Genomic DNA, 27,295 nt, shown 5'->3' with positions numbered 1-27,295 from the left:
TTTTGATAGACCTCCTTAAATATTTCCTAGAGGTAGAATTCCTTAAAAACACTGTTTATACACAAAACAGCAAAATTTCAATCCATACAGTTAACAAATGAGAATCTACTTTTTGTACCAGGCAAAAGTATTCAAGTCACTAGAGATTCAACAATTAAAAAAAAAAACAAAAACCCTACCCTCGTGGTGTCACATAGTAGTGTATGAGAGGGTCCATTTCCCTGAACTCATACTATCACCGGGCTTTTAAAAGGAAAAAAACTAGTTATTCTGATTTTTTAAATTTCTTTTTTATTAGCATGTGCATTATTACAAATCGTACTTACTCTTCGTGCCTCTTACCCAATTCCTCCCTGACGCCACCCCTCCCTCCCTCTTTCCCATCTCTAGTAACCATAGTCTGATGTTTTATTACTAAAGTTAATTATTTTTATAAATGCTTACTGGCTATTTGTATTTAAAGATCACATTTTTTTTTCCTCTTTGCTTATGCCAACTAATACCTGTGCATGCTAGCATAAGGCAATAATTTTCATGGAAAGAAGAAAAGTTATTCATAAATTATATGGCTAGTTAAAAACAGTTATGATAATTTAGGCCTCTTAAAATAGAAGTTGTCCTTTAAAGCAAATAATCTACAAATTCCCTTTTTCACCAAATCTGAATGGTCTAAACAATACAAAGATTGAATATGAATCATGTGCATAAAAGAAACCACTCTTTAATTCATATTATTTTTTAATTATGGGTGGTGCATTAAAAGAGCTGACATTTTGAAGTTAGAAATCTTTTAGTTAGGAATACCAATTAATCTCTTACAAAATCTTTTTCACCTACAGGATAATCAATCTTAAAATCACAATTGCATTTTCATTTTATCATTTCCATCTTTCATGAATGCGGAGGCCATAGGATAAAATAATCCTCCAGAAAATAGTCTTACCAGAGCTGTGTTTACTAGATTCAGGAATGCTCTCCAGATATCTGCAATTTAGAAGAACTTGCTTTGCAAATGATGGTAGTGACTCTTCCTTCTCACACTCATGTAGTTCTTGCTGGTCACTAATCCACAGTGGAGACACCAGGGACCTGTTCTGAGAGTGGTATTTGCTCAGGATGGAGCTCTCTCTTCCAGCCCTCCATCCAGACCTTCAGTTTCTCCAGCAACCCTTCAAATCCTGCTGGGGTCAGTAGCAGGGTTGGTAGGGCAGGAAAGAGACTGCTGTGACTTAGACATTTCCCATCTTCTCCAACATTTTCTCTAACCAAGCTAATGAATTTAAAGTGCTTAGCAAGACACGGCAAGGCACACTGGAAGCCCTCAACAGCGCTACTTGCCTTTCTTATGCTTGAACACCAGCTCACATTCACTATGTGCTTCCTGTGTGCCAGGAGTGAGTTAAGTATTTAGCATCTCATTTAAGTCCTCTAAGGTGGAGCTGTTATTTTCTTCATTTTACATGTAAGGAAACGAACCCTTGGAGAGGTCACATAATTTGTCTAAGGTTATCTAGTTAATATTAGCAGCAGCTAAGAATTCTGAAACAGGGCTGTTTTACTTCTGACATGCTTTGGTGGACTGCATTTTCATATACAACTGCACAGAAGAAACTGGAAATCTAGTTTCTCTCAGCAACATGCAACAACTTTGATTTTTCTAAAGCTTACAGTTATACAGATATCTATAGCCCACAATACAGATATCTAGTGACCTGACTGGCTGTCTAGGGATACCCTAGGAGGGACAGCACCTTGATACTGAAATGAAAAGAAACTACAAGAGAAATCCATAATGGCAATCTAGTTTAAAAGCTAGATCACAAAGTTCCATTAGTAGTATTACGGACTGAATTGTATCTTCTCTGCCAAGTTCATATGTTGAAGTTCTAATCCCCATACCTTAGAAAGTACTTTTATTTAGAGACAGGGCCTTTGAAGGGGTGATGAAGGTAAAAATGAGGTCATACGGGGGGGCTACCTAATCCAACATGACTGCGGTCTTTAAAAAAGAGATTAGGACACACACACACACACAGAGGGAAGACCATATGAAGAGACAGAGAAGGCCACTTTCATTCCAGAGAGACCCTCAGAAGAAACCAACTCTGCTGACCCCTTGATCTTAAACTTCTAGCCTCAAGAAATGTGAGAGAATAAATTTCTGTTGTTGAAGCCACCCAGGCGGTGGTGCTTTGTTATGGGAGCCCTAGCAAACTAATACAGATGGAATTCAACAATCGCTAATATCTGAAATTAAGAGCTTTCCTGATTATTCAAAGTTCTTTTTTAAAAATCAGGAATCTAGGACAGAAAAACAAAAAGAAATTGTTACAGGGTGAATCTAGTAAAAAGAAATTCAAAGAAATAGGACTGGGCACAGACTTCATGAATACGACCCCAAAAGCACGGGCAACCAAAGGAAAAATAAACAAATGGGATTATATCAAACTAAAAAGCTTCTGCAGAGCAAAAGAAACAATTAACAGAGTTAAAAGACAACCAACAGAGTGGGAGAAAATATTTGCAAAATATACATCTGACAAAGGATTAATATCCAGAATATATAAGGAACTCAAACAACTTTACAAGAAGAAAACAAGCAACCCAATTAAAAAATGGGCAAAAGAGCTAAGCAGGCATTTCTCTAAGGAAGATATACAAATGGCCAACAGACATATGAAAAAATACTCAACATCACTCAGCATCCGGGAAATGCAAATCAAAACCACATTGAGATACCAACTAACCCCAGTTAGGATGGCTAAAATCCAAAAGACTCTGAACGATAAATGCTGGCAAGGTTGTGGAGAAAAAGGAACTCTCATACATTGTAGGTGGGACTGCAAAATGGTGCAGCCTCTATGGAAAATGGTATGGAGGTTCCTCAAACAATTGCAGATAGATCTACCATACGACCCAGCTATCCCACTGTTGGGAATATACATACCTGTTCCCCAATATTCATTGCAGCACTCTTTACAATAGCCAAGAGTTGGAACCAGCCCAAATGTCCATCATCAGATGAGTGGATACGGAAAATGTGGTACATCTACACAATGGAATACTACTCAGCTATAAAAATGAATGAAATACTGCCATTTGCAACAACATGGATGGACCTTGAGAGAATTATATTAAGTGAAACAAGTCAGGCACAGAAAGAGAAATACCACATGTTCTCACTTATTGGAGGGAGCTAAAAATTAATATATAAATTCACACACACACAAACCGGGGGGGGGGGAGAAGATATAACAACCACAACTACTTGAAGTTGATACGACAAGCAAACAGAAAGGACATTATTGGGGGGAAGGGGGTAGGGAGGAGGGAGGGAGGTTTTGGTGATGGGGAGCAATAATCAGCCACAATGTATATCGATAAAATAAAAATTAAAAAAAAAAAAAGAAATTCAAGTTATTTTACAAATTATTTTATCATACTGGAATTTTATTGCTTCCAATGGAACTTGACTTAGAGGAACAGTGACTGGGGCCTTGCCACGTTGTTATTTGGTTTAGCTTGATGATGCTTATGGTAACAGTGTTTGACCTGAAGGCAAATTGGAGAAGCTTTCTGAATTTCTTCCCACAGCTACGTGGATACACTTACTGTGGAAAGAATAAACTTTTGCAGATTCTCTTTAATTTTGCTGTGGATGGGCAGAAACTGAAGTGCCTGAGAAATGCTGGCGATGCCTGCTGTTAAAATCAGAAGAAAATACATGCATGACTAATGGAAGAAACATCTCAAAAGAAAGAGAAAAAGCTGAAGAATGATTTAAATCTTATCCAAAGATATTAAAAGTGATTGTTGATAACAAAAGTCCCTTTGACTTTCAATTCACTATTTTTAAAGTGAATACATGGTACTCTACAGAGAAAATGAAAATTCGAAGTTAGCCTTGACCTCAAATACTTCTTAGAATATGGAAAAAAGACACACACAAATAGCCATATTTTTATGTAGATTTTGGTAAATATCTGTAATGAAAATAAAAATGTAATGAAATCATAGAGGACAGAGAGGGTAATCACATCTGGCCAGGGCTCTGGATGAAACCTGTTGGGAGAGCATTCGCGTTGGGTCTGGAGGATGACAGGTGGGGTTGCAGAGGAGGTTTCAAGACAGAGAGATTGACACAAGGAAGAACAGGTGTTGAGTGCAAACCATGGTCAGTGGAAAAGTAGGAGTCTGACATGCTTACATGAGGGAAGTATTGAGAAGATGGGGCCATTGACCCTGAACTTGACCTGGGTTTAGTCCTGTGTTTGACCTTTACTAGTTTTATGACCTCAATCTTCTTGAGCCTCAAATTCCTCACCTGTGAAAGGGAGATAATAATTCAAACCCTACAATTGTGAAGATTAAAAGTGAGTACGTTGTGTGAAATCTCCCCCTAGCAGAGGCTGATATGAAATAAAAATGCAGTAAATGTTAGCTAAACCTAAGTAGTTTAGACTTGATTCTGTAGGAAACGGGGACCCAATGAAGTTTTTGAGCATGCAAATAAGATGATAGGTAGTAGACATTTGGAAATGTATCCTAGCAGTACCATATGTAGAATGAACTGAGGGCAGCCATTGTGCACAAAGGAAGACCCACGAGGAGAGTGTTCCTACAGTGTGGCTTTGAGGTGGTGAAAGCTGAAGCAGGGCTGTGCTGCTGGGATGGGAAGGAGGTGATGCGTGTGAGAGACTTCCCTGGAAAGCAAATGGCACTGGGATATGTACCTGGGACATGGATTGCTGTTCAGAATATCAGATTCTAGTCCTGTGGCTCTTTTCTTAAGTGGTGATATGACCTCTGTTGAGCTACCTCTGCGGATTCTGTTTTTACAAGTACATAAAATAAAGAGATTGGAAAAATCCCTAAGTGTTCCTAGAGCACTAAAATACTCCATGCCTATTTGAATCAATAGATTTGTCAAGCTGATTTCATGAGAAAGCAAAGAGCATAAGGGAAACAGAGAAACTGAATACAACATGTAGCAAAAAGCTTTAAACCTGAGTTAGTGGATTGGTAGATGATGTCATTACTGGGAATATGGAAGAAAAGAAAATGAACAGGTTTAGGGGACAGTATGATGAATGTTACTTCTAACCGTTTGAAGGGCTGTCCTCCAAACAATTGGACACAAAATTTTATGAGTATTCAGAAAATTATTTAGTTATTTGAGACTATCTGCTGTACCATGTAAATATCAGATATGGAAACAAATATGTTTTCTTTAATTTATAGATTCTTTTTATTGGAGATTCAACCAACAGAGGGATCATGTACTATCTGATTGAAAGAGTGAATGAAACGTTGCAGGAATGGCAGAAGGTGCATGGCACTAAATTCTATCACGTCAATGGTGGGAAGACTTTGATCAGTTATTCCTACTATCCCCAGTTCTGGATAAGCCCGTCATTGAGACCAACATTTGAAAAAGCACTTGAACATCTCTTGCAAAGGTACAATGGAACTATTACAAATGGCACAATGCCACAACATACGGTGTTTTACCGGCAGTCATAATTGCTCCCTGTATATCAACCGTGCTGAAAAGCTTAGATGCCAAGTAATGTGGCTGAAAATGAGTAGGAAATGACAAGGAGATCCTGTGATCAGGATGCCAGATATGGTTCAATGAAATGTGAGGCAATGCAGTAAAATGTTTACCATCTGTTTTAAGGCAACATGTGTTGTTTTGTTTCTGGATTTCAGATCACGTCCCCTAGAGAATACCAGCCAGACTGTACTGGTTGTTGGTGGTGTCCAGTGGCTTAATTCCAATCACCTGCAAATTATTCACAAGATTTTGAAGAGGTAAATTTAAATTTCTGCAACAGTAACTGTCGTTAGTTTTCTAAGTTAGAAAAAGTATTGAGGTGACTAAGTTTTATCCAGATTTTACTTAAAGAACAACTTATAATTTAGAATTAAGTACTTAAAGTCTAATTTAAAATATTTCAAAACTCTTTTGTCTCCAGTCACAACATGGTTCTTCAGTATCCAAACTTCCACTTACACAGATCGAAACATAACACATAAAACTCTTGCACAAAAGAAGAAAAACCTAATGTAAATTAAATCTATAAAAGGGGAATATGCCATAGTCACATTCTAAAATAATTCTACCTTATATTTTTGTAAACAACAGATATCTAGAAATGTCATTGAAGTTGGTGACTTTAGAATTCTGATTTTTTCATTCAGGGAAAATTTGCTCAATATCCTAGTGATCATCAAGACTTTGGGAATTGGATTTCATCTACCAGTGGATGGAGTGCATTTCTTAACACAGGTAAGCCCATTTCCTCTGGGCTATGTGAACTTGGGTTTCTAGAAGGATCCTTCCTGGAAAAGGACCCAGAAAGCACTATATAATATTGAGCAACTTTCATCAAAATCAAAGGAGAGAATATATTTAAGGATTATGATTTCAAATCAATTACAATTATTCCTGGAGACACGGAGACCATAGCCCACACATATGTTTTAAATAATGCATTGAATCCATAAAAGAAAGAAGGTGCCAAACTATGCAAAAATAAAGGCCTGAGGGGTATATGAGAGAGATCATGCTATAAGCGTGTCTTACCCCGCTAATGTTTCATACACCTTTAAAGGCTATGCGAAAAGCCTTTCTTTTCTTCTGGTTTATGCTGAAACCATGAATGAAATTGTCAGTATGGATGAGTCCTTTGGGAAAGAGTGGTCTTTTTGAAGATGATTTTTGAGTGATTGATTTAAAAAAAAAATCAGCTTTGAAGTAGTATCTCTGGTCAGATGTTTATAAATGAAAGGAGTTAGGGGTCTCTAAACAGTTCTTATAGAAGATAGTAAATTAGTCTCAGTGCTGAATGGAAGTCTCAGAACAGAGAAGAAAGCCACCGTCTGCAGGTTAGAGAACCAGCTGCTCTTGCTCAAGCGAGGAGAGTTCAGGAGCAGTGAGAGATCGCAGAGTCATGGCTGAAAGATCACTGGGACCTGGGCAGACACGAAGGAGGTCGATGTAAGGAGGTGGAGATGTGTTTTTGTGTTTGCATTCAGTGCTCCTAACTTTCCCCAGCACAGAATACATGACCCCCCTCTCCTTACTTGGAACTTTATCTGCCTGGGCACCAGATCTTCTGTGAGGCAAAAACAGAAGAACTGATAGAAAGTGGCTAAAGTAAAGCCTCCAAATTTAGCATCTTGAGGTCGGGGCCAGGTGGTAATTAAAGTGAGTTGAGTGTTGAACATCTGGGGTAGCTGAAGGGTTTAAGACTATTGGGGATCAGGACAGAGGACCTTTGATAAATTTTGCTGTGGGTTGTGAGTTAGATGCCCTGTAACGTTATGTGAAGGCTACAGGTCAAGACTGCAATTTCTCCTTGAGGACTCTGGTAGCTCCACTGTGCTTCTTTGACTGCAGCTCCACACAGCAACTGAAGTACGTGTGGCCCCTCTTACATTTAGGCGACTAACTCAAAGTCAGTTCATCTCAGCAGACATTTATACTCAGCAGTACACCTGCCACCAGGGCTTTGATGGTGCTCATTGGGCCTTTCAACTGAATGAAGACAAAAGGAGGGAAGAGGAGGAGGGACAAAAACTGGAAAGAGAGAGAAAAGGATAATGGCCTGCAAGTGAAGGCAGAAAATAAATCTGAACTCCTCATCATATGCTCACACGGCCATTGGAGACTGGCCTCTGCTTCCTCTGTAGACTTAGCCTTTGCTACCAGTACATAAGCACGTATATGCATGCATGCACACACGTGTACACACACACACAACACACACAACACTCACAACATCGCTCATTAGTCAAGCTGAGTGTGTTTCAGCTTCTCAAGCACACTGAGCGCTCAGCTACCTCCAGGCCATTGAAATCACTGTTCTCTCTTCTTGGAGCCCACTCTCCCATCACCCCCACACCTGGGTAACTTTCAGTCACCCTTCATGTGTTAGTATCAATGCTGTTTCCTCTGGGAAAACTTATTTGACCCACTAATCTAGGTTGGCCACTCCTGCCATGAGCTCCTATAATAGTGTCTTCTATTCACACTCATGTCACTCCATGCATATAATCCTTGGTTGTCTGTCTCTCCTGCTGGACTGTAGTCTCTGTGGGCAAGGACATGGGAGTGGGGGGAGCTTGCCTGGCTCACTCTGGTACCCCAAATGCCAAACACTATTCTCAGCATATAGTAGACCCTCAAAAAATGCCCGGTGAACAAATGAGTGAGTGATATTTTTTATGATTTGGATGCTCCCAGATTGCCCCTTCTGGACAAACATTTATTCTCATGTCCTCATGAGGTCTCACCCCTGAGTCCCAGCAGGAATTGTCTTTTGCTGCAGAAACCTAACTTGCCCATGCTGGAGTACAAGACTCAGCCCCCTTTCCTTAACTTGGGCCATCCCAGCTCTTGACCTCCCAGTGGGATCAGCGAAAGCGTCAATTGCAGCTGCGTTTCAGCTCAATGTCTCCTGCCCCATTCTTCCCCCCTCGCTCCCTCACACGTGCTGATCCCAAAAGTGCTGTCCTATTAGCTCTCTGCTCGCAAATTTCTTTGAATTTATTTCCCACCGAACTGAGTTTTCTCTGGAAAACTTTTCTAGATTCTGCTTAAAGGTCCACGTACCTTCCCTAATTAGACACATTAAATTGAGAAAACACTTGTAACTGGACAAAAAACCCAATAACCTACAAACAATATTGAGCACACCGAGCATCATTTTTCATATACTCATTGAGACACAAAGCAAATTTGCATCGGTCTCTTTTCCTCCAAATCTCTTCTTTATCAGCCTTTTCTATTCACTATATTTTGTGGCTAACACTCTTCTTTGACTGTCACATAAAAACAGGCACGGAAGCACAGTGGAGAAGACAGAAAATCGGATGTATTTGTACTGCTCCTTTTGCCTTGCAGTTGAATTAACAAATGAAAGTAATTATTTGCTCTTTTACCTGAAAAATGGAAAATTGTTTTTGCCCTTTAGTAAAAGAGAGTACAATTCCCTCCCTGTGTCAGTTTGGGTTCTCCAAGAAACAGACACCAAGACGGGATTAGTGGAACAAGATTTATTAGGGGGAGTGCCCAGAAAGTAAAGGGAAGGGTGCAGGGAGAGTTTCAGAACACAGCGTGCAGTGCCTGTCACTCAGTCTTGCTCCTAATAGCTTTCGAGCGCCTACTATGTGTGGGGAACTGTGTTTGGCTGTAATGTACCTGATGTGGAAGAAGAGGAAGAAGGATGGATTGGGTAGGAAGAGTCTCAGAGTGCAGTTAATCTGAAAAACTCTTGGCTAGGCTGATGAGAAGTCCTGGAGCTAGAGTAGTTAGAGCTGTCCCTCCCCTTGACGGAGTGGACCTGAACTAGAACGTGGTCCTGTGCAATCATCACCTGGGACATGGCAGGGGAGACAGGGAAGGAAAAATGTGGTCTAAGTAGCAGCAGCTGGAGCCTTCACTCAGTTTTGCTGCTTCCTGAAGCATGCTCCACTGTCCCTTTCCCTACTAGCATCCAACTAGCAAACCTCACCTCCTGCAGTCACCCTGCCTCTGACACAGCTACTCCTTTTCTGTACTAGCCCAGAACCTGGCATATTTACTTCCAGTAAAGGACTTACTAAGTGCCATATATCTGTTAGAATGTGGTGTCCTAAGAACAGGGAACAGGCATATTTATCCTTATGTTTCTGTCCTTCAGCAAGAGCTAAGTGCAAAGCAGATGCTAATTAATAGTCAGGTGACTAAATGACTGAGAATGCAAATGGGTGGTGGTAGCATTTGTGATTCTCAAATATAGGTTCTTAAGTTGAGAATTTTAGATATTTTGATGAGTCCTGTGGGCAATAAATTTAACTACTTTTTATGGAAGGGAGAGTTCAAAACTGTCTGCCACTATAGATTTTTATGTATTACTGTATTATATATTCATAAATGGTCACATTTATGTTTTGAGTTAAAAATAGAACATATCTTTATTTTTTAAATGCATGTGAAATTCTTTTAGCCTTTTCTGTTCACTACCTTTATTTTGTGGTCACAATATGACCAATCTCTGTTTTTTACGATCTCTGTTTTTATCTTTTTTAGATAACATTTACATGATTTCTGAGTTATTAAATCATAAAAAAAATTCTATACCAATAACAACCCATATTCTTCTGCTTGCAACACAGAGTGAAGTACAGAACTTATGGAAAGAAAATTTGATCATCCTGGATGCTGCAAAAAAATATGGCTATGAAGTAGTGGACACATTCGCTATAACAATGGGGCGATACAAAGAGTTTCTGCAGGGGAAGTGTGGATGTCATTTCCATGAGGTATTTATGATGGTTCTCTAATTTTTATAGCTTTTGATTTTTTAAAACATTTTGCTGTATCTTTAATTGCACTGTCAGTCTTAATTTGCATAAAAAAATGATGTCAGAAGGAAATTAAATGTGTTCATTATCACTCAGCCAAAGCATGTAGTAATCACAATACTGGCTCTACAAAATGAGGTGTTAAAAAATTAGTTTATTTAGACACTTCAAAACTAGAATCATTGGTCAACAAAGGCATAAAGATAGGCACCCGGACAGTGCTTCCTTATCTAATAAACCTCAAGCCTTCCCATCAGAAACTGCATCCAAAGAAGACAACAAAAATCTTCCGTGAAGGCGGCTTGCAAACCAAGTTGATTTAATGTGCTGAACTAATGAATGACCTTCCTCTGTTGGTTTATGCAACGCATAACAGGAGGACCTGCTGTGTTCTGAGCAGTTTTGTGTGTGTCCTCTCCAGGGGTGAAAATGATTTTATTTATAACCAGTAATTAGATAGGCTTAGTTCCTGAGGTGGTAGCAGAAAACAATTTTCTTCTTTTCTCTCCTGTCTTTTCAAATTCCTCTGTGGATTATTTCCACTCTACCAAATCTTAGGTAAGTCTCTGACTTTACTACCACTCTCAGGAAACAAAAGGTCTCCCATCACTTTCAGGCATAAGAGTATCACTTCAGTACCAAAATTGTCCAGTCCTGTGTCATAACCACATAAGTCATTCCCCTCCCCCAGCACAAGTTTGCCTTAGTTTCAAAAGCCTGAAGCAGGGAGAAAATTCCAGAGGCTTCTTTGCTATTTCCCTATCTTGCTTTGCTGTTCTTCTGATACCTCTTTCTGCACTGAATCAGAGTAGAGAGGGGATGTGAAGGACAAGAAAGATCTTAGTTGGCCGGCACAGGCATAACCCAGCCACGTGCTCTCTGGGTGTAGCATGCTACTAATTTCTTTTTGAAGAGTGTTTTTGTGAATTTTCTTAAGGAGAGCCCCCATCCACTAGGACCTCTGCTATAACTTCCTTGATGGGAGCAATACCTCTCTTGCAGCTGGATTTCTTCTTTGGCCCCTTGGCATCCAGCTGTTGGGGATCATTTGCCCCTCTAGGCATCCTTTTGGAAAATATTTAAAATAGCACTAGGCTTACTATACACACAAGGGTACCTCAAAGTGTTCATGGAAAATGGAATTAAAAGATAATACACATCTTCCCATGAAGTATTTGAAGGCCCCTCATAGTTGCTCACATGTGGTCTACAGAAATATGCACGCGTCCTTGCTCTGCTGTTGCTGGAAATACAGTAATTCCCAGTGACGCCTTCTCTTTCGCTCTCGCCCTCTCACTCTAGTGCTCACTCTCTCTGTCACCTTAAAGCTGAGCTATAGCCACAGTGTCTTATACCAATTCTAATGCTCCCCAAGCTCCAACAGACATGTGTCCAGCTCTCCAAGATGGTCTCTTGAAGGACCCTCTCACTTGGCTTAAAGCAAGGGTGAAGCAACACCCCGAAGCAGAAGACCACAAAGCATTTGAAAACTTCTCACAAAGAAATTCTCTCCCTTCCTTCTTCTTCATCTCCCAAGTCTTTTGATGAGATAAAGGTTTGCAAAACTGAATTCTGTCCACACTTTGCAAGTCTTGCATAGTTTGTCCAGACATTGATTGGAATATGAGGTTACTTGGCTACTGCTGTTTTGCTCTTGGTCTCAGGAGATTCAACTGAAATAGAGATGGAGAGTGCCTCATTTTATCTTCCTGTCAGATACTGATTAATTCATTTTTTCATGCTTGGCCTTTATGGTGAACCAGGATGCATCCATTAATGGGCTGACCAGTGAGGTGACAACTAAAGTTTCCTTCTGATCCTGTTTCTCAGCCCTTAGCTGACTTTTAGAATATATCTTGGTCCCAGATTCTTACAAATACCCCAAAGGGCACTGAATTGGTTCTTTTGCATTATTTACTGGGGAATTCATATTGTTCTTTTATATGACCAATGGAACTGCATCTCAGAAGAGAGAGCCCACAGCCATAGTAGAGAACATGATATTTCACATTTTGATCTAGCAGCTTGAAGCTTGGCCATGCTGCTGCAGGACAGATTTTTAACTGAGGATACTGTCTGTCTACTAATTTCCTCCACAAAAAAATATACCACCCTTACAGTATTTATTCTATTTGCCAAAAGACAAGACTTAGAAGCAGATAACCTGGAAGAGAAAGAAAAGTGAGCTTGCAGCTCAGCCTGCCCAGAATCACAGCTGGCCACAGAAGGAAGCCGGTGTTGCCAAACCCACAGAAAATGGGGACTTTGAGAGACAGCATGCAGATTGGATTTTTTGCCTTTTAGAAAATATTTGTTTATTTATGATTACATAATGTGTCTTCAATTAGTATTTGTGGGGAGAATGCTTTTCTTTTTCAGCTTTTGTGCTCTGAAAGTCTAAAAAGGAAACGTCTTTCAATGATTTTCAACATGGCTCCAATTAAAAACAGAAGATACCCTTCCACATGATTGCATTACATGTATCTCTTGTCACAATGTTAACCAGTTCACAATAATAGTCATGGAATTTGAAAACCACAAAAAAAGACTGTTTGAACCATCAGAATTGGAATATAGGCTTATAATTATTACTAATTAAAACTAGCCTTCATTTGCATAATGATGATTTAAGCATGTCAGGCAAAATTGCTGCATTATCTGATTTTATAATTGTGTGTGTATGTAATTATCGTATTTCACCTTTATCTGATGGGGATAGGTTCCAAGCCCCTCAGTGGATTCATGAAACCTATGTATATACACTACTGGGTTTTTTCCTATACACACAAACCTATAATAAAGTTTAATTTATAAATTTAGCACAGTAAGATATTAAAAATTAATAATAAAATAGAATAATTTTAACAATATACTGTAATAAAAGTTACACAAATGTGGTCTCTCTCTCCTCTCTCTCTCTCTCTCTTTCTCTCTCTCAAAATATCTTGTACTGTACCACTGGTAACTAAAACCACAGAAAGTGAAACTGCAGATAACAGGGTACTACAGGATCATGTGCAAGTTGCTTTTTCTTTATTTCTAATGTATGCTGTTTTGATGGCAAGCCATATAGTTTTCCCCTAGATCGTCTCAGTTGATTTCAGAGTAGTAGTATCCATTTTGAAGTTGTCATGGTTAAACTGAAATGCGTTTCCAGGAGCCTTTGCCTTTCCAGTTACAACGCAGAGCTGATAAGATCATCTTTCTTAATTGACTCCCTTCATCATAGAGTCTTTAAACTCATTCATCGTTTAAGCATAATTGTCACTTACCTCTCGAACAATTTGTACCATTTGCACCTAAGGAAGTCCCTAGTGCTGACGCTAGACTTTTTGTACCAGACTGATGTTTTATAATCTTTCTAAACTATCACCCAACATCTTAAACCACTGTTAGCTCATTACAAATAATCAAGAAAATCTAAAACTCCTTATAAGAGATGCTTTGATGATGAATGTAGCAAGCCAAGAAAAAGTTGATTAGTGGTCTCACGCAAAATGTATTAAAGGGCAGAAACTTCGTTGATAACATTTTCTTCCTCTGTGCTCATCTTAGGAGCTTGGCAAAGAAAGTTCACCATAACATAATAGCAAGAATTGGAAACAGCTATATTAGAACTATAACAATTTTTTGGTTTGGGAGCCTTGTATCTTCTGGTTTTCAATTAAAGTATCTCCACAATAGATTTGAGGACACCTGAGAAGGGTTGGTATAATCATTACAGTAAATTCCTGAAGTTTCCTTGGTGGTTTGTGGTCAGAATTCTATCATAGACATAACAAACCTGCTTCAGTGAGCTCTTGTTGCCGTAGGTGAGATGAAAGGTCTTGAGGCGTCTCTTTCATCTGTCAAGCCACCAAAATAGAAAATGTTGCCACCACGAATCTATAAACAATTTCCCAACTGGTGTGCATCAATTTTGACTAAAATGTTTCTGCTGATTAGAAAAGCAGGTGTTTCTCTTCATGGGTGGAAATGGAATTTTGTTTTCTCAATGTTGACGCAGGACAACAAACACGATCCAGGTAGCTCTTGCCCAAGAGAGGTTTTGGATGGTGCCTTTAGTTTTGTGGCAAACATCTACTGTGAACAAGCTAAAACCTGGAAGGGATGCAATAATATTATCAGCTCAATCCTGGCTGCAGAAAGTGCAAACCCACAATCAATTGTTATGTGATTATTAAGTAGTCTAATAGGTTGTACAGACCTTATATAATATCTTTGTTTTCTGGCAAATGTAGCTATAGCTTTTGACTCAGTGAATAAAAACCATCTGGCATCACTCCCCAGCACTAACACCAGCAGGTTTCCTTTGACTCTGGCACAAGAAAAAGAAGAAAAAATGGAGTTTAAGTTCTTTGTCAGAGATTATTTCTCATTATTATTTAATCTTAATCTTTTAATCTTTATTCTTTAATGTTAATTAAATGAACAAGATTATCTGACCTAGAAATAAAGTTTATCTCTGTCTTCTTTAAACTTTAAAATTTCACTATCTAAAACAAATGGAGGAAAAAAACCTTTAAATTCATCTATCTAAAAATTTGAAGTAATAACTTTTAGGGGGGAAAAACAAAATGATCTAAATATAGTTAATTGACATAGAAGATCCCAGAACTTAACTATCAGCAAGGTTATTTTTAATAAGTTAGCAATAACAATTTAATTCAAAAGATCATTTTGAGTATCTATGTAAGCATTGTACTACTGCTGTAAAATGAGTTGAGAACATCTTATAGGATTCCCATAAGCATTCTAAAAGGAGAATTCCAAAGGGAGAATTAATATTCCCTTTAATTCTTCTTCCCCTCTGGTATTCCCTAATTTACCCTATTGCTCTGCCATTTACAGACCAGAGCCACTTTTGACTCCTGCTCATCTTTCTCCAGTCCCTTAACAACCCCCAACCAACCAGTTACTAAGTCCTGTTTACATACTAAATATTCCCCCAAGTCTTTCCTTTACTCTCTGTTTCAAATGCCTCAACCTTGCTTATTCTTATACTTAGTTATCCAACGTTTGTTTTGTGAGTCCAGTTCTTGAGATTAACAGTAGATAAGACATATTCTTTGCCTTCAAGACATTGCAATCAGAGGGCCAGGCATAAAAAATCCCTATTTTGAAATAGTATGTTAGGTGGCATGTAGGAAATATGAACAGGATATTATGAAAACACCAAGAAGGGGTACTTAACCCGATCTAAGGATTGAGGAAACCTCTCCTTGAGACACTGTCCAAGTTGATTGTTAAAGGATGAACAGGCCCTATTCAAGGTAACAGGGTGGTAGCAGAGAGAAGGCCAATCCAACCCTATGAGACAATGTGAACCAAAGTAGCTCTGAAATATCCTAACGTTCTCAGGGAATCACAAGGAATTCTGTGTGTTGTAGAACATCGATTACAAAAGGCAACTGGAAAAAAGTAGGAGAGGGCCAGATCATGGTCAGTAGCTTAGACTTCATCTTGTAGGTGATGGAGCAAAGAGAAGAGTGAGAGGGTCATGTTTTTGTTTTAACTAGTTAAGACTGATAGCAGCAAGGAAGGAAGATTTGGAGAGAACTAAGTCAGGGAGAGAAGTTAGGAGATTTTTTTCTCAAGTCAGATGAGAGACGTTAAAGGCTCACCCAAATCAGGTTCTGAGATGATTTGGTACAAAAATCCTGTTGCAAAGGGAGCATCCTATATAGAATGTTGATAACACCAATTCAATTGGGATCTTCCTTTTCCACTTGAAACCCCAAGAAAAAGACTTTAAAGACACGAAGCTATTTACCCCCCCCCCCACCCAGTAAAAGACACAATAAGAAATAACTCATAACAGACGAGAAATCTGAATTCATTTATGAAATTTGACTTAGCAGGCAAAGGAAGTTACAACTTAAAGTGTCTGGAGAGGAGAAACCTAAACTGGACGTGGGGCATAAGAGGACAGATCCTCTTAATCGTTCACCAGCTGAAGGCACGAAGTGCTGAGGAAGGCAGGTCAGAAAACAACTGGTTGAAAGTCTATGTGCAAAATTGGTAGATACCCAAGTCCCTCACCCTACCCATGCAGTTAAGAACCTACATCCACACATACAATACCTTTTAAAATTGAACTGCAGGGAGTCTGGACTCAGAAACACAGATATAGTAAAAAACAAATTAATCTAGAACAGAAAGATGAAGGTGAAGTTGGCAGCTGAAGGATGGAGTCCAAATTTCTCCTTAGACCCCTCAGAATGCAGCAGTCAGGCATATGCCACCACAGACACAGAGCTGGAGGGCTCTTCTGGCAAGAGACTTAATGGCACCATGGAAAGTCTCTTTTGCAAAGGCCAAAGTCATGCTGAGCAAATCCCTACAGTGAAGTCAGCAGGTGGAAATGTTGGTCCACACAAATTATTTCTAAATAACATTTTGGTGCCTTAGCCTTAAAATTTTAAGTTCAAGAGAGATACATGGAAACAGATATCTGTGAGTTAAGCTCAAATAGATTCCAAGATCCAAGATATACATTTAAATAGAGCAGAGTAGGCACTTAGCTTATAATCAGACTCATAAAGTTCATTTAAATAGTATTAAAAATTCAGTAATGTAAATATTCAGCCCCTTTCTTAAACTGAGTTTAAGACAAAGAAGTCAGTCTCTGGGGAACTACATGGGAGTGCAAGATAAAACCAACAATTTAATATTGAATTGGTAAACTTTTGGTCTGTAGCTCCTTATAGTCAATCTCCCCACCTCAGAGCAGGTTTTGTTCCCAGATCCAACGCCGAGCTCAGTCTAGGGGCAGGCGTTACAGAGGCTCAGGTATCTGATTAGGAAGGGCTGGGGATTAGAGGAGGGGTGGGAGACAGACAATATGCCGATTGCAAATCTGGAAACACCAAAACAAAAACACCCAAAAAATAAAACTCATTCCTAAAGAAAATTTTAGTCTTCCCCCTAATTCTCAGCATCTTTGACCCATTCAGAAGTTGGACTCCCTTCAATCAAAACATAGCTTATTTCATGTGGCCATAATTAAATATTTGAGGGGTTATGGGGGGAAATGAAATAAATCCTTCTTATCTTTCAAAATTGCATGATGTCCTGAAATGAAATTATGAATTATAAGGACTGGCTTCTAGCTATTGTTTGCTGCTTTATTTTTATTCCATTTCTGTTAATGCTTAAGCTACTTTTTCAGCTGGTCATAATTTTGTGACTGGATTGAATGTCATCTGCAGGATGGTTACATCAAATTAAAAATACTTCAATAGTACACATTTATCTTAAAAGACTAAATTAGCATATTTTGCTTGGTCAAACTCATGTTCTCTAACCTTAGAAGACTATTACCTCCATTCCTTTTCAGACACCACCCATGATCATGAACCACGCTTGTAATAAGAACATCCCTCTAATCCTGTCTAGGGTGATTTTGGAACACTTGCACCATGAACATTGTTTCCTATTTTGTTCAGTGAATCTGGAACCACATCAGAAGTTACTTGAGTGTTATTCAAGTCAAGATTGGTTCTAAGAAAGGTATTTGCTTGTAATGTGCCTGACACTTTTCCAATAGACCAAGCCTTCCCTTTTTGTACTAGCTTTTTGAAAATTCAAAGTTAGTTTAGACGTAGCAGTTAGTTGACAGGGTAATACACTCATTCTGATGAATATTGGTGTGAAATCAATTTTGAGTGTCGAAGTTAACACACATTTAACAGTATAAGTTGCAGTGTTAATTTTGTTGTATAATTTACAGCAATTTTTCATCTGTTTGGGAAGTCTTACAGTAGCCATTGGCCAGAACCAGTTAAGTTAAATGATGGCCATTTGTGTCTTTGAAGTCACTTCATTCTTGCTCTTGCCTTCTAAAATGTCTGCATGCCCAAGTTTTTAATTATGTAGACGTATGAAAAGATCTACAATCATAAACTAGGAGATCTCTTGGCATATTAAAAATCTTAAAGAAAAGTAAAATTCTGCACTCCAGAGCACAGAATTTAAATTCTTGTTACATTGTTTCTGATGATCAGGAAAATGTGATCCTCTACATAGCCTATTGTATCTTACACGTATAGAACTTGAATTCACCTCCAGAATTATGTTTTTATAAATTTCTATAATTAATATATTAAGAATATATAATTGTATTGAAACACTGTAATCTTAACTTGAAAGTCTATTCCTATATGGAACTTGATCTAAATTTGAACATTGCCATGAGAAAAATAATTTTTATTATAAGACTTATAATTATAAAACAATGCTGATCTAACAGGTTTATCACATTTTATGGAGACCAATTGTCCTTCACTCTTCTTCCTAATTTTAAATATAATTTGACATAGCAAATTTACAAAAAAAAAAGAAAAAAGAAAAAAGGTAAAGAGAAGGAGTTACTTTGGACTAAAGTGGCAAAAAATTTGTAATTTAACGCTCATATTTAATATAATATAGACATTTGCCAAATTACACATGTGTGTATTATAAACCACATGTAGTAATTCCTTTCCCCTCTGGGTAGGCTTGTCTCTTTTTCAGTGGTCAAATCAACTGCACCCAAATATATTTATTTATTTATATATTTTTGGCAGCTGCCGGTAAGGGGATCTGAACCCATGATCTCGGTGTTATAGGGCTGCGCTCTAACCAACTTAGCTAACCAGCCAGTCCTGCATCCAAATTTAGAGAAGCATTTGGATATTTCAAACTATTGAAATTTGTCTCTGATTGAGGTGACCACCATACACAAACACTAGAGCCTTTTGTCTCTGTTGCAAGGCCCAAATCTTTCACTGATGTTTTCTAATGACTCATTTTTGTTGTTTACTATTATTATTATGTCCCAGAAGTAACCTAACATTTGTATTGCTGGTAGCTCTCTTTCAAAGCCACATTCCAGTTGACACTTTAGTTGGATTTTAATAACCCCAAATGTGCCAGTTGGGCACATTTCCATACATGAGATCAAAGGAAAGAAGAGATTTGCCCTTTACAGTACAGGTGTCAAACATTTTTCATTGGCATAACATTTTCAAGACTTAAAAATGTAGCTGAATCCTTTTCCTGCACTTCAGAGCCTATAAGCACAGGTAAAATAAGGTAATATTTTGAAACTCAAAGATAGCAGTTTAACAGCAATGCCGGATTTTACAGATAAGTTCAAAGAAATAATAGCTCTGTGAACAGATTATCATGCCCACCATAAATTAGCACTAAGTCTTTTTAATGTACTAAGGGACTATTCATTACATGGAAACAACATGGTGCCTGACCTTGGGGAGCTAGTTTCAGACAATGTCTTTGAAGTCACTTCATTCTTGTTCTTACTTCAAGTATCTTAGACATGTGTCTTTATATAGTCCCCTCGAGGGTAGGGACCATATCTGAATTACTCCATGTGTTTTCTAACGCAGAGGGCTCTAAAGACTAAAAGATGGACATTACATGGAAAAATAAATCATTAAATTTTAATTTTATAAGATACAGAATCATTTTGTTTTTCTTCTGCTTTTTCATTACAATAGAATTACATGAATTCTTGCTACTATAAAAATTAAAATATAATTATATATAATGAAAACAAAAACTCCTATCTTCTCCACTGGAGGTTCTATTAGCAGTTTGTACATAGCTCTATTTTAAAACTACATTCTTCCATTAGATATAATTAAAGTAGTAGGCTATCAACATTTATGGTCATTGGATTTATATAACATTGGGCATTATTTAGAACTACTTTATCTCACCATAAACATTCTAGGAAACAGTAGTTTAAATTGCATTTTAATCTGTAGTGGAAACATTCCTATTCTTTTCATTTCAGTATTGAAGTCTGCTTACTCAACTTTTAAGCCATATTTTGCCATTAAGTTCTAGAAAGCATAATGTTTAAGGTTGCTACCCACAAAGAACTTCACAGTCTTAATCTAGGCAAGAACACAGTAATATAAAGTAAAATATACTTGCTGGTTAAACAGAAAATTATTGTGCATACAATGTATGCCAGCTCCTATGCTAAGCTCTATGCATTGAGATTTCTGGCCTCTGAAAATGGACAAGATACACAGATACTTTCAGTAAAATGTGTGTTACACCATTTACCCCAACTCTGGGCCCCATCTGCTCATGTTGAAATTCTAACTTTGTGCCATTGTCACAGATCCTCCCCAGCAGGGTCTCCACATGCTTTGGAACAAGCCTGCCCCCATGGGCTTGATGCTGTTCCAGCACAGGCTGCCACCTCTCATCTCTTGTTGCCTCTCTAAGAGCACGCATATTGCAGCTTCCCGGCTCCAACCATGGCTATTCTCTCCCACTGCTCTGCGAGATGTGCACCCTCAGGGCTCCAAGTCTGCCCAGCTTTGTACAGAGACTTACTCTTGTCCCTTTGCATATTCTCATTCACAGGCCTGAGTTCCAGTAATTTACACTATTTAGTGAAACACTTTCTTCAGCATTTACTTATAGTGATCTCACCTTTTTAGAAGTGAGGCATGCCAAGTTATATCTGAAGTTGAGTAAAGGACACAGCTTAAGCTCTTTCCCAGGAAGCTTCTCAGCCCTCACAACTAAGGCGAGGCAGGAATGCCTGCCCATCAATGCGTTGCACAGGCCCACATATTACCGAATCCCTCAGCCTGAACCTGGGATCCTACCATTAGAAGATGTATCATTACTCTTCCACCTGCATTCTCTCTCCTACCCCTGGGAGATTCTGAATGGTTATAAGATGAGTGGCTGATCAAATATGATTTTTAGAAATCCTGTTGGTACCTAGGAGGCTAACAGAATTAAAACTGTACCCAAAAAGTTGATGGATGGTAACACTGGAGAATTGTCAGAGGAAGCTATCCCTAGATGGCATTTGTCTATAAAGAGCAGGAGAAAGGCTGGGCATGGAAGAGTGGTATTCCAGGAGTGACACTAGGTATTCAGAGAAAACCAGCTGCCCCTGGGATTTAGAGATCATGGACCTTGGAGGGATAAATATCACCACCTTTAGTGACCCCTCAATTCCCCTCAAATCCCTCCACTACACACCACATGCGCGCGCACACGCACACACACACACACGCACGCACGCACGCACGCACACACACGCACGCACGCACGCACGCACGCACGCACGCACGCACGCACACACACACACACACACACACACACACACACACACACACACACACACACACTGGAGAGGAGGACTGTAGGGAAAAGAAGCAAAGTTTTCCTGGAGAAGCAAGGTTTCCGTTTTGTTTACCATGTAAGAGGTTCCCAAGGGAACAACTGAGAAGTATATGAATGAGCCAGAGAGGCATCAGGTGCCAGGAAAGAAGTACGGAGTTTGTGACAACTAATACTCCTCTGTTAGGCTCATGGAGCTTCCAATCAATATGGGTCATGCTGATAGACTCGATGCACGCTGACGAATGAATAGCTGGTATTGGAAGTTCCCCCTCATGGCCGTTCATTTTTTTTTTTTTTTTCCTTTCCAAATGGTCTCGACTATTTTCCTACATTTATTCTTTAAGATGTATTTCATAGTATCTTTGTTATGTTCACCCAAATCCTGCTGTGACTACAATTGGAATAGTGCTTTAAGAAGATCTGACACAGTACGTCTTTCCATTTGTTCATGTGATTTTTTATGTCTTGCTGTTCTTCACCCATATCCCACAGATCATTGTTGAACTTAGCAAAGTTGTTTTATTACTGTAATGGGATATTTTTTCTAATACATTTCTCATTAAATATTAATGGACTATAAAAAAGCTACACAACTTTTAAATATTAACTTTATAATATCTAATTATTTTTCAGTAGATTCCTTTGGGTTGTCAGGGTAAACAGTCTTATAACTACATATAATTCTTTTATAATTTCCTATAATGAAATATTTCTTAATATCAAAGAATTTTGCATTCCTGAAATAAATTGTGTGTTAGTGATATAGCACATAATACTACTGAATTTTTAAAAATGCTCCTGGATACAACTCACAGTAGTATTTTGGAAGGAATTTTTTACATCTCTATTTTGACAAATCAGAATTGAAATAATTCTCTCTATATACGTTTGCCAGATTTCAGAATTCAGCATCAGGGTGACAGTGAATTAACAAAGGAATTGAGAAGCATAATCTTGATTATTTTCTGCAAAATAGTTTTCAAAGGAAATCAAGTGAATTAAGTGTTGTTGGGCATTTAGGAGTCAATCTCGAATAGCATGATGGGAGCATTGGCATTATGGGAGGCATTAGCCTGACCCTCAGGGGCTGGGGGAGACCCCATCATCCTGTCATCCTTTCTCAGAGATCAACTTAGACATAAATTATCAACCTTCCCATTGAGATCTGGCAAAATATTGACCCTACTCCAAAGTGGAAGCTGTATGCTTCAGCAAATAAACTGGAGACATGTATTTTTGCATGTGCCATTTATGAATCACATTTCAGGTTGCAGAAAGGCACCTACACTAGCATTCTCCAACATTGGTAATGCAGCACTAAATTCACCCTGAAATCACACACATTTTGAAATAAGTTTAAAGAACTATAACCTTTTTCATTGGGATGGATCTTTTTTTTATTTTACATGTAATTAGCATGCAGACCATCAGGCAATTATAAAAGCCAGATCTTAAGATAAAATTATACAAACAAAATTAAACTTATTTTGGCTTCAGAACACTGGAATAATATTTTTTCAAGGTTGAATGTTATATTTATGCTTAAGAGTTTCCTTAAGCAAACTTCCTGAAGAATGTTCACTAATCTTACTATAAGTGAGTATGAACCTCTTCCAAAATGGACAAAACCTTCAGGAAAACATTGATGAACATCCCCAGCCTATTGTACTTAAGGTTATAGTATAACCAAACAAGGGTGGAAAGAGCTGCACATGATAGAAACTTCAACCTTGGGACCTAGAATATTAATCAGTGGTTAACTGCAAACTGAGCTCTAAATTACAATCCATAGGGATTCCTTCCTACAACCTGCAGATTTCACTAGCTTCTTATGAGTCACTTGATCTGAGGGCCTGATCAAGAAAAGCCAAACCTCCTATAGCTACAGGAAAACAATTCATTTCTTTGGGTTTAGCAGGGTGTAATTGGTTTTAAAACACATTACTGTTAACATTTTTTTCTTCAAAATGTGAATAGCTTTAATTTTTTTATGATTATAAAGTAATGAACTTCTTTGTATTAAAAGAAAAAAGTCAAGACCAAAAGTTACAAGAATACATTTAAAATCACCTATAATCTCTCCACCAAAAGATCACTAGTATTAACATTTTGGTGTAGAATTCTACAGATCTTCTATTCAGATAACTTCTAAAATGGTTCACTCTCCTAAAGAAACTAAAAATACTTACCTTCCAAATAGATATGATTTTTTTCAAATATTCTATTTTTGGGGTTTTTTAAATTGCATTCTCTTATATAGGATCTAAAATATGTACCTTAATCATTATTTAGAACTCAAAGTAATAAAGAAAAATCAAATCTATGTGAACTAGCATTGCTTTCATTAGTGACCAATAATAGTTTATGTATCTAAATATTTTTTTAATATTTTATTTTATTTTGTCAATATACGGTGTGGTTGATTATTGTGCCCCATCACCGAAACCTCCCTCCCACCTCCCTCTCCCCCCCCCCTCCCTCCCAACAATGTCCTTTCTGTTTGCTTGTTGTATCAATTTCAAGGAATTGTAATTGTTATGTCTTCTCCCCCCCCAGTTTTTTTTGTTTATTTATTTATTTATTTATTTTTAGCTCCCATGAATAAGTGAGAACATATGATATTTCTCTCTCTGTGCCTGACTCGTTTCACTTAATATAATTCTCTCTAGGTCCATCCATGTCATTGCAAATGGCAGTATTTCATTCTTTTTTATAGCTGAGTAGTATTCCATTGTGTAGATATATCACAGTTTCCATATCCACTCATCTGATGGTGGACATTTGGGCTGGTTCCAACTCTTAGCTATTTTAAAGAGTGCTGCGATGAACAATGGGGAACAGGTATACCTTTGACTTGATGATTTCCATTCCTCTGGGTATATTCCCAGCAGTGGGATAGCTGGGTCATATGGTAGATCTATCTGCAATTGTTTGAGCAACCTCCATTTGTGTGTCTAAATATTGACAGAAAAAAATATTTTCCAATTACCCTAAAACAATGGAACTCATGATTTGTAAAGACATCCAAAACATCTTTGCCAGTATTTTCTCTCTTTCTCCTCCTCTCTTTTCCTACCCCCAACCCTCCCCTCTGTTTCTCTTGGTCCCCTCACTGTTGATGCTAACAACCTGGGTTCTATGAACCCAGTGATTAAAGATGACAATTACAGGATTCTACCAGGACAACATTTTGTAAAATGTACAAACAGACTATAAATATAGCTTCTTTGTGTGTGTGTGTGGACATGTATTCATACAATAGCCGTGAATGAAATCACAAAGAAACTGGTAATATGTGTTGCCTCTGAGAGAGAATTGAGTGGATCGAGGTGAGAGGAAGGGGTGGGAAGGAAACTTTTTGTTACATATGGTTTTATGCTTTATGAATGCTTTATAATAACACCTATTCAAAAAAATTTTAAAGGTAAAACTATATCTCTGTATATATTTACAAATATACAAAGTTATTAGCTTAATAGGGTAGAAGCTGCTACTCAGATCTGTTAATTTACTAAGTGCTTGGAAATGAAACCACTAATCATAACAGTGTCAGCTTATAGGTCTGCAGTGAAAAATATTTTTTCTTTTCATTGCGAATAGTTTTAGTTTCCATTCTATAGAAGGCTGCCATGACAGGTTTAGAGTACCACGTGAGGATCAGTGACCCGGCAAAGGCACACCAGTGTGTTATCTACTGTGCTGCTAGGCCAGACTATAAATTAGTGGGTCTGGCAAACACACACACATTCAGCAATGTGGTACAGATCATCTGAGACTGTTCCTTAGCTGCATTGAGGACAGCTGCCTCAGTTAAGGAAAGTGACAGAAATTCCCATTTCAATCTTGGTCTTTTGTTACCTGGTTCTTAGTTATATAAGTTACCCTGGTTCTTAGTTATATAAATCATATTCATGCCCTTTGGGCAACATTTGTGCGGCATAGATGCTGTTCAAGTTTGAGAGTTAGTTACATTATGCCATGCAGGTCTCAAATGTACTAGATTTTGTCTCACTGTTTTCTTGCTCTTGATTTGCAGGTAGTGAAACCGAAGTTATCCAAAGACTATCACTTTCTTAAAATGAAAAGATCAAGGAATCATGTTGTGGGAAAATATTTCAACAATCAAAGCAAGCTACAACAACAACAACAAGACTCTGTAACAAATGTTCTATCATCATATCATGTCAGAGGTCCAATAAATCAAGTTTGTTCTGAAATCCTTCTCAGCAGGATGTGTGAGAGGAAAGAAACTGTGTAGGCTCCCCGCAGGAAAACTGAATTTGGAGTTGGAGACAAGCCGCTCACCAGGACAATGGTCTGGGAACCAAACCTTGAGCATTGCGTGCATTTTTGGATTGACCGCACACCCTCATACAGCTGCAAATAAATAAATAAATAAAGGGGTGGGATAATAGCACTTTTGTCTTACAGCTTTATAAAAGTCAATATTTGAACTTGAGCATCAGTTCATTTCAGACTGAAAGACAGAGCTAGAAAAAGTTTACTTGAAATATAAACTAGGACCACTGTGGGCCCAGTATTGCATTGTGAAAATAAGGAGAAATATAGACACTTGAATTACATGGAAAAGAGGATAATGCTCTTTAGTCTTGGATTATCTTCTCTATAGGTACATTAATATTGAAAAGGGAAAAAAGTGATTACATTCCACCCGCAAGTAGAGGTTGCACTTGTATTCTTTATCAGGAGAAAATGTATTTATGATGCCTTAGGCTTGTGAATCTAACGCCATTCTTTTTAAATTTTATAGCTGAAAGGGAAAGAATAGGAATGCTCCATAAGAGAATTTGAAGAGATTCTATGAAAGAGAGGAGAAGTGAAATATTTTACAGTTAAAACACCAATATATTAACTTTGCACTTGTGTTTTTCGTAAACATTCCCTCCCGTCCTGTCTGTGAACTTAGAAGGGTAACTGCAGTGTAAATTGATGAAAAACATAATTTCAAACTGAACAAAAAATAGTTCCTCATGTATTACTTTATTATGTTTCATTGATATTAAGAAAGCTTTTGTTTGCCATTATAGCACTATGTAATGTAAGATTACAATTACATTTTATGTAAATATTTTGCAAAGGATTTAGCATTCTTAAATGCATAGGCATTTTTTTTCAGAAAGTATTTTTATATGTCCACAAATAGTACTATGTTACTCGTATCTATATTTTGATTTCCTGAGCAACTGTATCTAACCAAAATTTAGAGTAGGCATAAAATTATTTTTTAATTAAAACTGTGGCTAGTATTGATAACTTTCTCTTCCATTTTTTAGGTTCAAAATGATAAATTTCCTTACTATACAAAAGCTTTTTTGTGAGACAACATCTCACAGTTACAATGGCTTTTAAAGGATTATTTTTCTGTTGGGGGGGAAAAAAGCTGAAAGGGTTAATTCAATACATGGCTGAAAATACCAAATGTACAAATACCTCACTTTCATTACCATATAAAAAATAAAACTATTTTAATGAATCACTTCCTCAGTATGAATATCCACCTCCTTTAAACAATCTATTTTTATATGTATTTTTATATAAGCATAAACATAAATTTATATTTAACTGTCTTAAGTTATATTTAAATGCAAATATCACTTGATATAAACAATTCACATGTACATCTTACAGATGATAGATTTTTGAAAAGAATAGTGCAGAATTCACTTTAAAAATGAAAGACTTTTCTAGTATCTGCACCTATATTCAAACATCATTTTTAGGTTTTCAGTGATTTTTTTTTTAAGGATATAAAATGTTGCCA

The 27,295-nt window shown here is 37.7% G+C and overlaps 1 protein-coding gene across 6 annotated transcripts in view; it reads left to right on the top strand.

The window, feature by feature from the left end:
* Positions 1-27,088, top strand: part of CPED1 (cadherin like and PC-esterase domain containing 1) — a 280,020-nt gene extending 252,932 nt beyond the window's left edge. For 4 of the 6 annotated variants that reach the window (XM_063098718.1, XM_063098719.1, XM_063098717.1 and 1 more), the window contains 5 exons: positions 5,242-5,459; positions 5,713-5,814; positions 6,205-6,292; positions 10,165-10,311; positions 25,550-27,088. In XM_063098718.1, coding sequence (XP_062954788.1) covers positions 5,242-5,459; positions 5,713-5,814; positions 6,205-6,292; positions 10,165-10,311; positions 25,550-25,771 — 777 coding nt within the window. In that variant the 3' untranslated portion in view covers positions 25,772-27,088. Of the gene's footprint in view, positions 1-5,241; positions 5,460-5,712; positions 5,815-6,204; positions 6,293-10,164; positions 10,312-25,549 lie in introns of those variants that run through there. The other 2 variants (XR_010023815.1, XM_063098722.1) reach the window with 2 other exon arrangements.
* The last annotated feature ends 207 nt before the right edge of the window (positions 27,089-27,295 follow it).

This window comes from Cynocephalus volans, chromosome 6 (genome assembly GCF_027409185.1).
Source record: "Cynocephalus volans isolate mCynVol1 chromosome 6, mCynVol1.pri, whole genome shotgun sequence".
Lineage (NCBI taxonomy): Eukaryota > Metazoa > Chordata > Mammalia > Dermoptera > Cynocephalidae > Cynocephalus > Cynocephalus volans.
The sequence above is the reverse complement of the archived record's forward strand: the minus strand, read 5'-3'. Positions and strand labels throughout refer to the sequence as shown.